This window comes from Hypomesus nipponensis, chromosome 5 (assembly GCF_054491055.1).
Source record: "Hypomesus nipponensis isolate SF chromosome 5, ASM5449105v1, whole genome shotgun sequence".
In the NCBI taxonomy this organism is placed as follows: Eukaryota; Metazoa; Chordata; class Actinopteri; order Osmeriformes; family Osmeridae; genus Hypomesus; species Hypomesus nipponensis.
Window position 1 is genome coordinate 6,109,541 of NC_140365.1, and position 12,018 is coordinate 6,121,558.

General features: G+C 46.5%; 2 protein-coding genes across 2 annotated transcripts; both read right to left on the bottom strand.

Annotated features, from left to right (window-relative positions):
* Positions 1-2,282: 2,282 nt before the first annotated feature.
* Positions 2,283-6,382, bottom strand: ruvbl2 (RuvB-like AAA ATPase 2). Its single transcript, XM_084698815.1, has 14 exons — positions 6,317-6,382; positions 5,779-5,833; positions 5,566-5,621; positions 5,308-5,449; positions 5,035-5,164; positions 4,884-4,950; positions 4,312-4,418; positions 4,119-4,212; positions 3,785-4,003; positions 3,571-3,689; positions 3,350-3,469; positions 3,085-3,214; positions 2,720-2,834; positions 2,283-2,499 (listed from the first exon to the last, which is right to left on the bottom strand). Exons 1-14 carry the CDS (start codon positions 6,326-6,328, stop codon positions 2,471-2,473), a joined length of 1,395 nt encoding a protein of 464 aa, XP_084554941.1. The 5' UTR covers positions 6,329-6,382; the 3' UTR covers positions 2,283-2,470.
* Positions 6,383-6,863: 481 nt separating this feature from the next.
* ftr83 (finTRIM family, member 83) lies at positions 6,864-11,598 on the bottom strand. Its single transcript, XM_084697568.1, has 7 exons — positions 10,949-11,598; positions 10,343-10,438; positions 9,943-10,176; positions 9,670-9,829; positions 9,432-9,488; positions 8,784-8,858; positions 6,864-7,727 (listed from the first exon to the last, which is right to left on the bottom strand). The coding sequence occupies exons 1-7, from the start codon at positions 11,522-11,524 to the stop codon at positions 7,201-7,203; spliced, it is 1,725 nt and encodes a 574-aa protein (XP_084553694.1). The 5' UTR covers positions 11,525-11,598; the 3' UTR covers positions 6,864-7,200.
* Between the last annotated feature and the right edge of the window lie 420 nt (positions 11,599-12,018).

Genomic DNA, 12,018 nt, shown 5'->3' on the forward strand with positions numbered 1-12,018 from the left:
TCAGGTGGAGGGATTTCGCCGAAACAAGAGGACCGAGGGGCTTACCGTGACAAAGAGCCACACCCTGCCCCTCTGTGGAAGTCCCACTCACATGTCAAAGAGTCATGGCCACATGTTCTCAGAGCGTGCTGTGTGATGAACGAAAGGGCCTTGTTAGCATTGCGTGGCAGAACAGATGGGCACAGCCACAGATGGATGTAGTCTTGACTTTAACACGCCAAATAGGTGTTTTTGTTTGCTCTCCAACACTGAAAATAAAACTTGCACCTCTTTGACTACCACATAGTCAGCAGCAGCAGCAGGGAAAATATTGTGGTCGCCACATCACATATCTATCTATCTACAGACACCTGGACCCCACAGGCCTCGTGGGCCAGGGCTGGGCTAAACATAGCAGGTCTGGGCCAGGACCAGCCCTGTGGGGGGGGGGGGGGCAGAGGGAACTTCCCCCCGAATACACCCAGAGCTCCCTACTGGTGTGAAGACCAGTCCTTCATCAATAAGCCTGGTGTATACAACAGAGGATTGAGCAGGCAGCTACGGAGGGAGGCACAGAGATCCTAAAGGCTGTTAAACACTCCAGAGACATATGGGCAGCTCTGTCAAGAGTCAGCAGTAAAGCCGAGAACCGCCTCACACATGTCTGGTCCTCCGCACACACACAAACACACACACACACACACACACACACACACACACACACACACAAAGAGACAGAGAGATGCTGCCACTGCTAGATACATGGGTTGTCTCCTTTCCGGTCATGCTTTGGTGAGACACCTTCTTCTCTACAACCCTAACCCTGTACACGGTTCTCTGACAGTACAGTTGCATAACAGCCACGACGCCTGCCTACATGAGGAGCATTTCTGCACAAGCACACAATCCTCCAGATTCTCAACGTCTCCCCATGCACACGCGTGCACACATATTCCCAATTGATCCAAACGAAGTGACTGCCATTCTAAATCCTGGCAGCAGATTGGTGGGAGGCAGCAGCCCACTGAGGCATTGTGGGAAGGAGGATTTACGGGATGTGGACAGCAGGGTAATCCACGCATAACTCCCTCGCATGGGAAAGAAACGTTAAATATTCATCTCCACGTGGGAGGAACCAGCAATCTGCTGGGCTGGCCCAATGGACAGCTCTGTGGGTCTGCACAGCTTCACTCTCACTGCAGGATAACTGATTATGCTTAATTGTTATGAGATGAGGTTCTTCAATAATGCATGGATGAGGATCACAGTATGTTTGAGAACAGATAACTTTAATAGGCATGTTAAAGTCAGTTTGATTATTATGATTGTCTCCATGCAGAGGGATTAATAATGCAGTATTTACTTGAAAGTTAAACACACTGTTATGCATTCCACAATATCATTGATAATGGAAGATGTAACAACAAGAATCATCCCCTGCAGATCCACAGTAAATCATTCACATCGTTTCCATTCATTTCTGAGCCATTAACTCTGGAACGTTAATGGTTGGTTTAGAGTTGCACTCTTATCTAAGAGACACTGGGGAAATCTAACACACACGCACACACATACACCCACAGCCCCCATTAAGTGTCCTTCTCCTGCTCTCTTCTCCCTGCCCAATCTCATCCAAGGCCCCTCCACACTTCCCAGAGATGGAAAGCCCTCTGTCTCTCCTCCGCTTTCCTGCCTGCCTGGGTGTCTGTGGGATCAAGGATTATCTCCTTGCCCAATTCCTCTTTCTGCTAAAAAGCAGTCTGGGTCTTTGTTCCCCTTTGTTATTTTTGAACATACTGGCTCCTTACTATTACAGCAGCAGCCAGTCATGCAGCCAGTGTCTCCTTCCTTACCCAGACACATTGAAATCTTTGTACTGATCCAATAGGATCTTAGTACATTTGCATGAGTGGCTCTCCAAAACTATATTAGTCTATACAAGACACTTATCTTGCCACAATGCAATCAAGGTGGGCTTAGTAATTAGACTTGACTCATTTGGAGGTTGAGGTCAAAACGTAGCTCTAAAGTGCCATCTGGTGGTCCTGCAGTTACATTACAGACGCTTCTACAAAGAGAAGAGACTTTTGATCTTCAAGATCACCTTTATTTCACTTTGAGGAAAACACTACACGGATATAAAAGTTAATTGTGGGGCTCAATTGAGAAATTCTGATGTGAATTTATTTAAGTCAACCCAATTTACATTTGACCTTCAACAGTATAACAGGATGATTAACAAACTTCAAATGTAACATGAATGAAAATAGGAAAAAAAGAAAATAAACATTCCAGAGAAAGTGTAATGAAAAAAATGTTTAATGTACATAGACAATAAAAATAAACAGCTTCCAATTTTTTTTTTTTTTTAAGATTATCCAAGACATGAGGAAAGGAATGGATATTCCAGCAGGAAGGCCTCAATGGGAAACATGGTGGAAGGCAAGAACAGAACAACTCGACAGGAGAACAGAAACACCGACATCCGCCTTCATGAAGACGTATCCATCTGAGGGGCTTCTGCACACACAAGGAGAGAAGTCAGTCACGCCAACCCCCTCACCAACACACACACACACCTGGTAATACAAACATTTAGACATGGACGTGACATGTTTATATCCTTAACGAATGCAAATGAGGATTCTGGGAGGTTTTCTCACAGAAAGGTGGAGGCCTCTCCCTCAGGAATGCAGTAAACTGGTTCTACTGCAGTAAAGTCAGATGAACAGAGACTTACGTGCTTCGTTGAACAGGAAGGAGTCCTGATACTCCTTCATGTACTGGGAGGATCTTGACTCGTCCAGGAAGAGTGAGTAGACCCTCTTAATGTCTTCTACCTGCACCTCGGTGCCCTGAGACAAGCAACAACGGCTCACTATAATGATGCAATGCTAATGGCAATGAGACAGGTGTCGATCGATATATTCAAGGTTTCTAGATTCTATTTCAAGTATTGGACAAATCTACTTAACCAGCTGTGATTCATTGTGTTTTAGAGGACAAGCTACTCATGGACAGAATGACAGCAGCTCAGGCTGTATGAAGTCATTCCTGTGGATAGTTGCTGCAGCTGAATTCTGGCCTCCGGTCGGGGTGTCTCACCCTGCGTTTGCGGCACACCAGGCCGGCCGTGCTGATGAGCTGGATGGCGTAGCGGAGAGACGTCTCCTGGCCGATGCGGGTCAAGACGGTGTGAGCCTCCTCGCTCAGCTCCACGTCCTCCTCCTCACATCTGCACACAGGAAGCACACACGCATGATCCCCTTCCGTCATGAGGTGGAGGCAGTGGTGGAGGCGGTGGAGATGGTGGTCAAGGTGTGGTGGTGGAGGTAGTGTATCCTTCTCCAGTCTAGGGGAGGATGCTTACCGGATCTTGAGGATCTGCCGGGTCTCCTTCTCTGTGTAGGGGGAGGTGGCGATGATGAGCAGGCGGTCCAGCAGATCTATGGGGATCCCGTGGGGGCTCTGGTAGTTGGTGCCCCGGATACTGGGGGAGAACAGGGAGAGAGAGAGGGAGGAGGTGAGAAGAAGAGGCCCTGGGAGCACAGAGAATGTTAGAGAGGGGAAGGATGCCGAGGCGGAGTGTACCGGGTGATGCCTCTGTTGGTGGCCATGATGAGGACAGGGGACAGGTCACTTTCCAGGGCCCGGTTCAGATAGGAAAAGCACTCCATGTCCAGCATGTGCACCTCGTCAATGAACAGCACCTGGAAGCCCCGGGAAACCCCATTCAATTCTACGGTAGGACGCTTTGAACATCCTATGGAGCAGGTCCGTAGAGGATCCGTCTCGAGGTACCTACCCCTGGAATGATCTCGGCCTTGCCTTCCTCCCTCCATTCGGAGACCTTGGCGTTGATCTGCTCGCGGACCTCAGACTTGATCTCTCCAGTGTCCCCGGAGAACAGGGCTAGGAAGCCCTGCGTGCGGCTGTTGATGACGTCGATCTCGTGGAGGGACACAGTGTGGACCACCTCCTTCCTCTTCTGCAGCTCCCCCTCTGGACACTGAACAAACTGCGTCTAAAGTCGCGAATGACGGGAGAGAGTTAGATTGAGGTGTGGCGTTGCCGTGTCATGCGACACTCGTCCGTTAGCAAACCGTTGTGAAAGTGTCATTTTTAAGACCAGGATGCACCTGTGCTCCCATGGCGTCGTAGTCCCTGGCTCTGGTGAAGGAGCGACCCAGCTTGCTGATCTTCCCAGTGGCTTTGTCTATGGTGATCACATCCCTGAGGAAGACCACACACAGTTAGACATCTTCAGACAGACACGTATGACTCAGTGTTCGAATCTGGCACGGTAAGCCCCATCTGCCCCCCAAACCTCACCCAGCCTGAACCCGCTCTTTAGTCAGGCTCTCGATCATCTTGCTGCCCAGGTCGTAGATGGTCTCCATCTCCGTGGTCTTCAGAGTCAGCTTGCCCACCTTGGCGCCCTGCCAGACAAACACCAGGAGTTGGTACAGAACCGACCAGAGCGGTAGCTACTTTACTGATGTTTGACACGTCTAACACTTTGGATTGAACAGTGGATTGAATTAGTTTAAAAACTCTGCCAAAGTATCCCACTCTTGTTATTAAACTGTCTCCAGTCTCTACTCAACAGGGAGCAAAGCAAACTGGGTGTGATATTAAATTGTTACCGCCACAAAATTAATTTCCTTTCACTCTGATAAGTATCTGTAATAAGCAGTCTGTTGCTAAATGAAAGTAACAAAGGAGTATTTGATAGGCGGTTTTCTTCTTTTCATTAAGGGGTATCTGTGAGGGATTATTAAAGCCCTCAGAAGTCCAAATCCATGAATCCAGCATCCCATTACTGAAGCGTACAGCCTTATGACTGGGATATGGAGGAGGGTGGCAGGCAGACTGAATAAGGACCAAGCTGAGTCACAACCCACCGTCCCAGTGGCCGGCCTATCGATCTGGATCTCCACGACCTCACCCTCGATGATCTCAGTCTCCTCCCTGCAGACACACGTCATCGACATCAGGCCAGACGGGGCGGAGAAGAGGAAAGCGTGGACGTAAGCGGACGCTTGGAACACTCACTTGATCCTTACTCCCATGGCTTTCCTGAAGGCCTGGCTGAGGGCCTCCGTCTTGCTCATTTCCAGAGAGAAGATCTCACTCCCCGCCATCGCTGTGAAGGGCGTGTCGGGGCCTAGAGACTGGGCAATGCCTGGACGGAAAACAAACACGTACAGAAAACGTATCTCAATATAACAGTCACAGCTAGTAAATCAAAGGTAGAATCTTGGCTTGAAATACCCTAAGCTTATAATATTAAGTGCCAGAAGACGGCAGATATAATATGAGATATACCCATGGCAATGGCAGTTTTCCCAGTGCCTGGTTGGCCGGCAATCAGCACAGCCCTGCCAGCGATATGGCCATCTTTGATCATTTCCAGGATGAGTCCAGCTGCCCGACGAGATGCCAGCTGGCCAACCATCCCCTGGGACACCTGCCAGAAGGGGGAGAGATGGTGAAAAGTCGTTCAGTGGAGGTCAGACAGATGGTGCATCACTGGCAGGTAGAGGAGATGTATGGAGGGTGCAGTTCAAGATGGACAGAGCTTACCTGTCGAGGTTCCAATGCATCATCCAATCCAAGGCCGCGAATGTGCGAATGAGCACCTGAACAAAAACACAGGCAACACTGAAAATTAAACATCACCTGAGAGCAAGACCAGCTTGGAAATTGCACAGCCAAAAACTCACAGTAGGTAGGGATAAAGATGCATCTATGTGCGTTTGTAAAATTAGGGGGGAAATTATCCCCACAAGAACGTACCAATTCTCTCAATCCTTGTAATGTCACGGACCTCTGGTACCTTCGTAGCCGCCATCTAATTGGTTGAATTGGTCGTTTAGTTAGTTAACAGTTTTACAAATATCCAGGTGACGTTTGCAGTCCCAGTCAAACACTAGGTTGCCATAGTGATAACGATAAGCTTCTACACTGACCAGCTAGCCAAAAAAAACAAACATTAAGCAATCTAGCTAGTATGCACCACATTGAAATGTAATGTACTGTCTAAGATCATAATATATACAAGTGATAAATCGCACACAAAATCTAGCAAAGACAGAACGGCTAACTACGTACAGGCTCAGGCACGCTAGCTAGTCTAGCATGCGCGTTAGCAATGTTGTTAGCCGGCTTTTCATTGATTGCGTTCTCTTTAACTTTTATGTTTCAACCTAAGTTTACACAAATTCAAAAATGTCAAGCGTTACTGTGATTTGTGTTTTACACTGAATCGCCAAAGAATAAAATCATAGGTCATTTAGAAATATAATCATTTTACACCATGATTCATGCTACTCACCTGTGCTGCCATGTTTGAGAAAATGCGGCGCTAGTTTCAGCACAGGCGCAGTGTTAATGTGTCCGACGTGAAACACCAACCGTTGAACAGCGTTCCCCCAACCAACTATGATTTACTGTAGCAGACGCAGAGAATTAACATGTTCATAATAAGTACTGTTTAAACTGTACTGTTTTTATGCAGTAATAGCATGTGGCTATGGAATGATACACCTGACAGCCATTCAAAGTGTATCAATCATTCTGTGACACACCATTCGGTGTGTCATGATAGTGAGAGCATGTAAAGCTGAGCAATTGTATGTCATTGGGAAAGAGTAGGTTAGAAAATGAGAAAGATCATTAAAAAATGATCTGCCCATCTAGCGTGAACAGAAAGCATAAGGTGGGCGTAGTCACAGCGTCGTACCAGCAGAGGTCGCCCTGATCAAACTTCTGTGTACTTACAGACCCAACCACCCCTGTGTGAGTGTGCCTCTCCTTCGTCAGTAGATGTCCTGTAATAATTGTACTTGGATAATAATTGGATAATCCTTTTTTTTTGGTTTACATAATTTTATTGATATGAAATATAGTCGTATATAAAACTAATTGCAAACAATAGCATTTTTGTTTTTATTTCACATACTGATCTGTTTATCATTAGCAAGCATATATTCCCAAATCAATCACAAAATGCATGTGCACAATAGCTTTTAATTTCCCTTACACATCTAACAGAATCATCATAATGTATTTGCCTAAACAGTTTATACAAAGTATATGTTTCCCAAAATATAATCCCATGTCATCATTCTACAGCATGAGTGGCGATGTAAAAGTTATGAGTGCACAAAAAACGGAATTACAGATTCACATATCTCATTGTTATAGTACAGCATGTTTTTACAATTGGCAGATGGTTATGGCAGACTCATACCAGACCCAGAAGCCTGGATAAACAGCTTCACTGAAAGAGGCACTGAAGCGATGGATGAGGGTCATGGTTTCTCCTACGCTGTAGAAGGACAGGGTGCCTCCAGTGTGGTCCAGGAACACCCCGATACGAGAGGAGTAGGGCGCGTTGATCTCCATCTGGTCCTTGCTATGGCGGGCCGAGTAGCTAGAGTCAGAGCAGAACAGACTCCAGGACTTGCGGTTGTACCCAATTCGACAGCTGTCCCCATAGCCGGTCCTCTTGATGCCCTTGTAGGTGACACCGACGGAGGCCCCCTCTCCACTCCAATCCACCTCCCAGTAGAAGCAACCTCCAGACAGGGGCTCCTTACACAGGACTTGGGGCAGACAGTCAAATCTGGCCGCGCTGTCACTGTAGGACTGGGGGTCTCGCTTCAGGGCGGCCTTCCTGTTCCCTCGAGACAGATAAAGTTGTTGGTAGGCTGTGTTGGAGTCCAGAGTCAGCGGGCAGGCATCTGAAGACAAGCAAAGCCACGTGATTTAGTTGGTTTCATTACAGTAGCAAGGGCAGCAATCAATAAACAAAGCTCATCATGACTGAATGTGAATGATTGTTTCACCACTACCAATTATTAGTGAAAGGAGAGGTCATCACACCCATTTTAGTACCCTTCTATCACCAAGAGAAGTGGATATTCAAATGACTGCAAGTCCATAAATACTGTGGCAGTCATTCAAGTAACCAATGCCTCCTAGGGGGTTTCACCATGTTAAGGGTTTAACAAGTAGCTCTGCAGGTGTGTACACCAGCATGCCAATGAAGCTCAGGGGTTAAAAGTCACCTGGCTTTCCTGCTGTGCGCCTGCCCTCCACCTCACCAGGTCACAGTCGGTTGGACCGGTAACCACGGCTAGAGCGAGCAGGTTTAGTATCTGGAATGCCAGAGGTGTCAGAGACTGCTTGTGACTTTGACAAACAGAACTTTATTTATATTATGCTCTTTATGTATTCTCAGTTCTCCTATGTTAGTTTTTCAACATTGCTTGCTCTGGTCAAAGGCTCTGAAGACATGTTTTTTTATACAACTGTATGAGACTTTGAGATATTTCTTTGTTTTGTTTTGCGTTTGTTGTTGTTTTCCACAATTGTGTTGCTAAAAGTTATTTTAGACAGATTAGACAGTTATTCAGAGCGGCATATGTAATTCTACATACTATAACTCTTACTACAACCTTAACACAAATCTACTCCTACGCATGATAGTCAACCTGTGGGTTCTATGAACATGCTCGATACGAACCTTGTATTTATGGAATGTAGTGAGACTACTCCCTTTCCCAACAGTTTCTATGAACACTGGGTGCCAGCTACTGTTTCAAAACACTACCTTACTAGTCCAACAATGTCACTGATTTAGCTGACATAACAGATTTTCAAATTAGTAAACCGCACGGGCTAAAGAATAAACTTCATGAGAATTTGATGTCTGTGATTGTGATTGTAAGGGAGAGCACAGTACTACACTGTTCTGTTTGAACATAGACAAACCACTGTGTGAAATTCAGACTCACATTTCAGGAAGTCCTCTCTGCTTTTGGGTTCCTTGGTTGGCGTTCTGTACGTCATGTCAACCTCAGCTGTTTCAGCTATGAAGACGGAAAATATGATCCACAAAAATAAATTATGGTACAGGCAAAACATTGCATGGAGGGGAAATACTTATGGTCTCTTCCAATAATTGTGTGTATTTAAAATGTAACATCATGTAAACTTGGCTGGTAGATTGAGGTGTGACTTGTAACTTTTGTGTTCACGGATATCCTACGGAAATCTAGCATTGAAGCCTATCATTGTGTTAAACTGACTGGTGTTTGGCAGTCTAAGAATTGTCCGCTAAAATAAACATGAGAACCACTTGAGCTATTATGTGACCCCGAAATGCCCTCAAGGTGCCCAGGCCACTTTACTAAACAAACTGAATTCCAGAGGCTCATTTTAGTTTTTTATGCAATGCAGAGTACAAAAGGAAAGCACTACGGCACAAATACCCATGTGCTTTCTTCAACATTTGGTAACCACAACCTCATTCAAAATCTTTCTTATTGGGAAACACCCTAAAATATTGTGAGTTTATCTGTGGGTTAGTATTCTGGACTACTGCTGTTCAAACAGTCTTGAATTTGAAAGTAGGAGGTTAGATATTTGGGGGGGATTCTCACCTTTTATTGATTGTTTTCTTTTGGCATCATCCAGCTGGCAGAAAGGCATTTTGTTCACTGAAAAAGTTGGTTAAGCATACATGTCAATACTGAGAATGTGATAATTTCCATGGCTGCATATTCAAATCAAATCAAATCAAATGTATTTGTTTAGCCCTTTTTACAGGCAAGCATGTCACATAGGGCTATATATATATATATATTCCCGACTGGACTCAATACTCTGTCACCAACTCACCGATCTGAGCTACTTTGACCAGCTCGTCATTGCTGAACTCGTGAAGGTGCTGCTTCATCTCAGAGACAGCCTTGCTCACGGGCCCAAAGGAGAAGTAGGGGTTCACCGTGACGGAGGGCAGCTCCTCTGCCTCGTTCTGGGCAATCAACATGTGGTAGCTCTGCAACCCAGAAAGGAACAGCACAAATGAGAGCCAATCTTTTGTTGAGTATTTCACTTTGATTCATAGCGGTGTCACAGATGGTGGAAGCTTCTAGTCTGTTGCCCAGTTACCTGGATGAAGTGGATGTGGTCTTCAGTGCGGGAGAGTTGGGTGATCTCGTTGTCTCTCCTTTTCAGGTCTTCGATCTCGTGGTTCAGACGCTCCATGTGGCCCTCGGCGTTGTTCAGCGCTGCCCTCTTATTGGAGGAGATCAGCTTGATCATCTCCTGCTGCATTCTCTCGATGGAGCGCAGCATGTCCCCGAACAGCTTCTCACACTCTTTCATGGCCATCTGGGCTGAGGTCTGGAGGGGACAGAAACACCACATTAGCACGTTGTTACACTTCTGCTTTGCAAACTGGATGCGTCGCATCACAAACAATGGCATGATTGATAGGGAGTGTGAGGGAAAATCGTTGGCACGATGATCTCATCATTTGAGTGGATTGACCAATAGGAGTGTTCTGAACCTTGAGTGAGTCCACTGCGTGTTTCAGCTCCTCCATCTGCTTGAGCCTGTCATGGATCTTCTCCTGGATCTCGGCCTGAGTGGCTCCCAACCGTTGCTATGGAGAGAATAGAAGTTCGAGGAAGTCAATAACATTTATTTGACAGTTTTTTTTGTGACTTTGACTGTAATATTACTTAATACCTTATTTTTTCATGTGCTAGGGGGCACTAGCATCACATAATACAGTGACAGTAACCTGCACAAACATCATGACCAATCAGTAAACTGACACTGAACAAGAGCTGTGAATAGACAAAGTTGCAACACTTCAACCGTCACCCATTTCCTCTGACATGGGCGGATCACCTGATGGTTTGAGGGATTGGTTTTGGGGGCTTGGCTCACACACCCTTATACTCATTCATTATGACCCGACACAAAACCACAGGCTGAATACCCAGAGTAAACAAAGAACTGCAAGAACCACGTAGCCCTACTCGGCTGACCAAAAGAAAGAAGGTCTATGTACTGGTGTAAAGTTGACCTCTCACTGCATGATAAGAATGATAGAATCCTCACTACATCATTAATCCTCATGAAGTAAGGTTAAAAAAAAACTATTTACCTGTTCGTCTGACCTCTCCTGTTCTGCAGAGACCATGTCATGACCTTTGTGCTCCTTGACCGTGCACAGCACACAAATGCACATCTGGTCGGTGCGGCAGAACAGCTCCAGACCCTTCTGGTGCTGGGGACAGATCTGCCTGTCCAGGTGGCCGATCTCATCCACCAGCTTGTGCCTCTTGAAGGTGGCTGACTCAAAGTGGGGCTTCAGGTGCTTCTCACAGTAGGAAGCCAGGCACATCAGACAGGACTTGATGGCCTTGTGCTTCTTGCCAACACAAATATCACAGCCCACGTCCTGGGGTCCCGCAAGCTCGTAGTCCGGGGATGGAGGAGGGGGAGGGAAGGACTCAGAGGTACGGGTCGTGCCGCTGCGTCGGGATCCCCCGATCCGTCGCGGGGTGGGCCTCTTGTTGTAGGTGACCCTGCACTCGGGGCAGTTGTAGGATCCCAAGTGATCAGCATGGTCCCAGTAGGTCTTGAGGCAGATGGTGCAGAATATGTGTCCACAGGGAATGGACACTGGATCCCTGAGGTACTCCTTACACAGGTAGCAGCTCTCCTGGTCAGACGACATGAGTGCACTCTGCGGTTGAATTCTCTGATACAGCAAAGAATGGTTGATACACTTTGAATGGCTGTCAGGTGTGTCAGCTCTGAACTAACTGAGCCACAGGTGCTACGGAAACATGTTTTATAGGGTAAACAGGGTGGGAGGCCAAACTGGTTGAGCAGAAACTGGTTAAGAAGAAGGCGGGGCCAGGTAAGGACCTGGCTACCAACAGCATCAGTCAGGGGGCAGGGATTACAACTAAAGGAAAGAATGAATGACATGTGTGTTGCTTCTTTTTGAAAATATGTTACCTCATGAGGATGAGAAAGACACTGTAGATCAGTATGATCAATAATTCAAACAGAAAGACACTCCCACAACCCATTGACGTCAATAGTAAGTCAGTGGAGATGCAAGACCCACCATAGATCACACCATGTCTAAACCAAGAAGCAAACGGAAAGGGGTGTTAGAGAGACTTCCAAATGGGTGGAATGAATGGGGGGCGTAGTGGAATT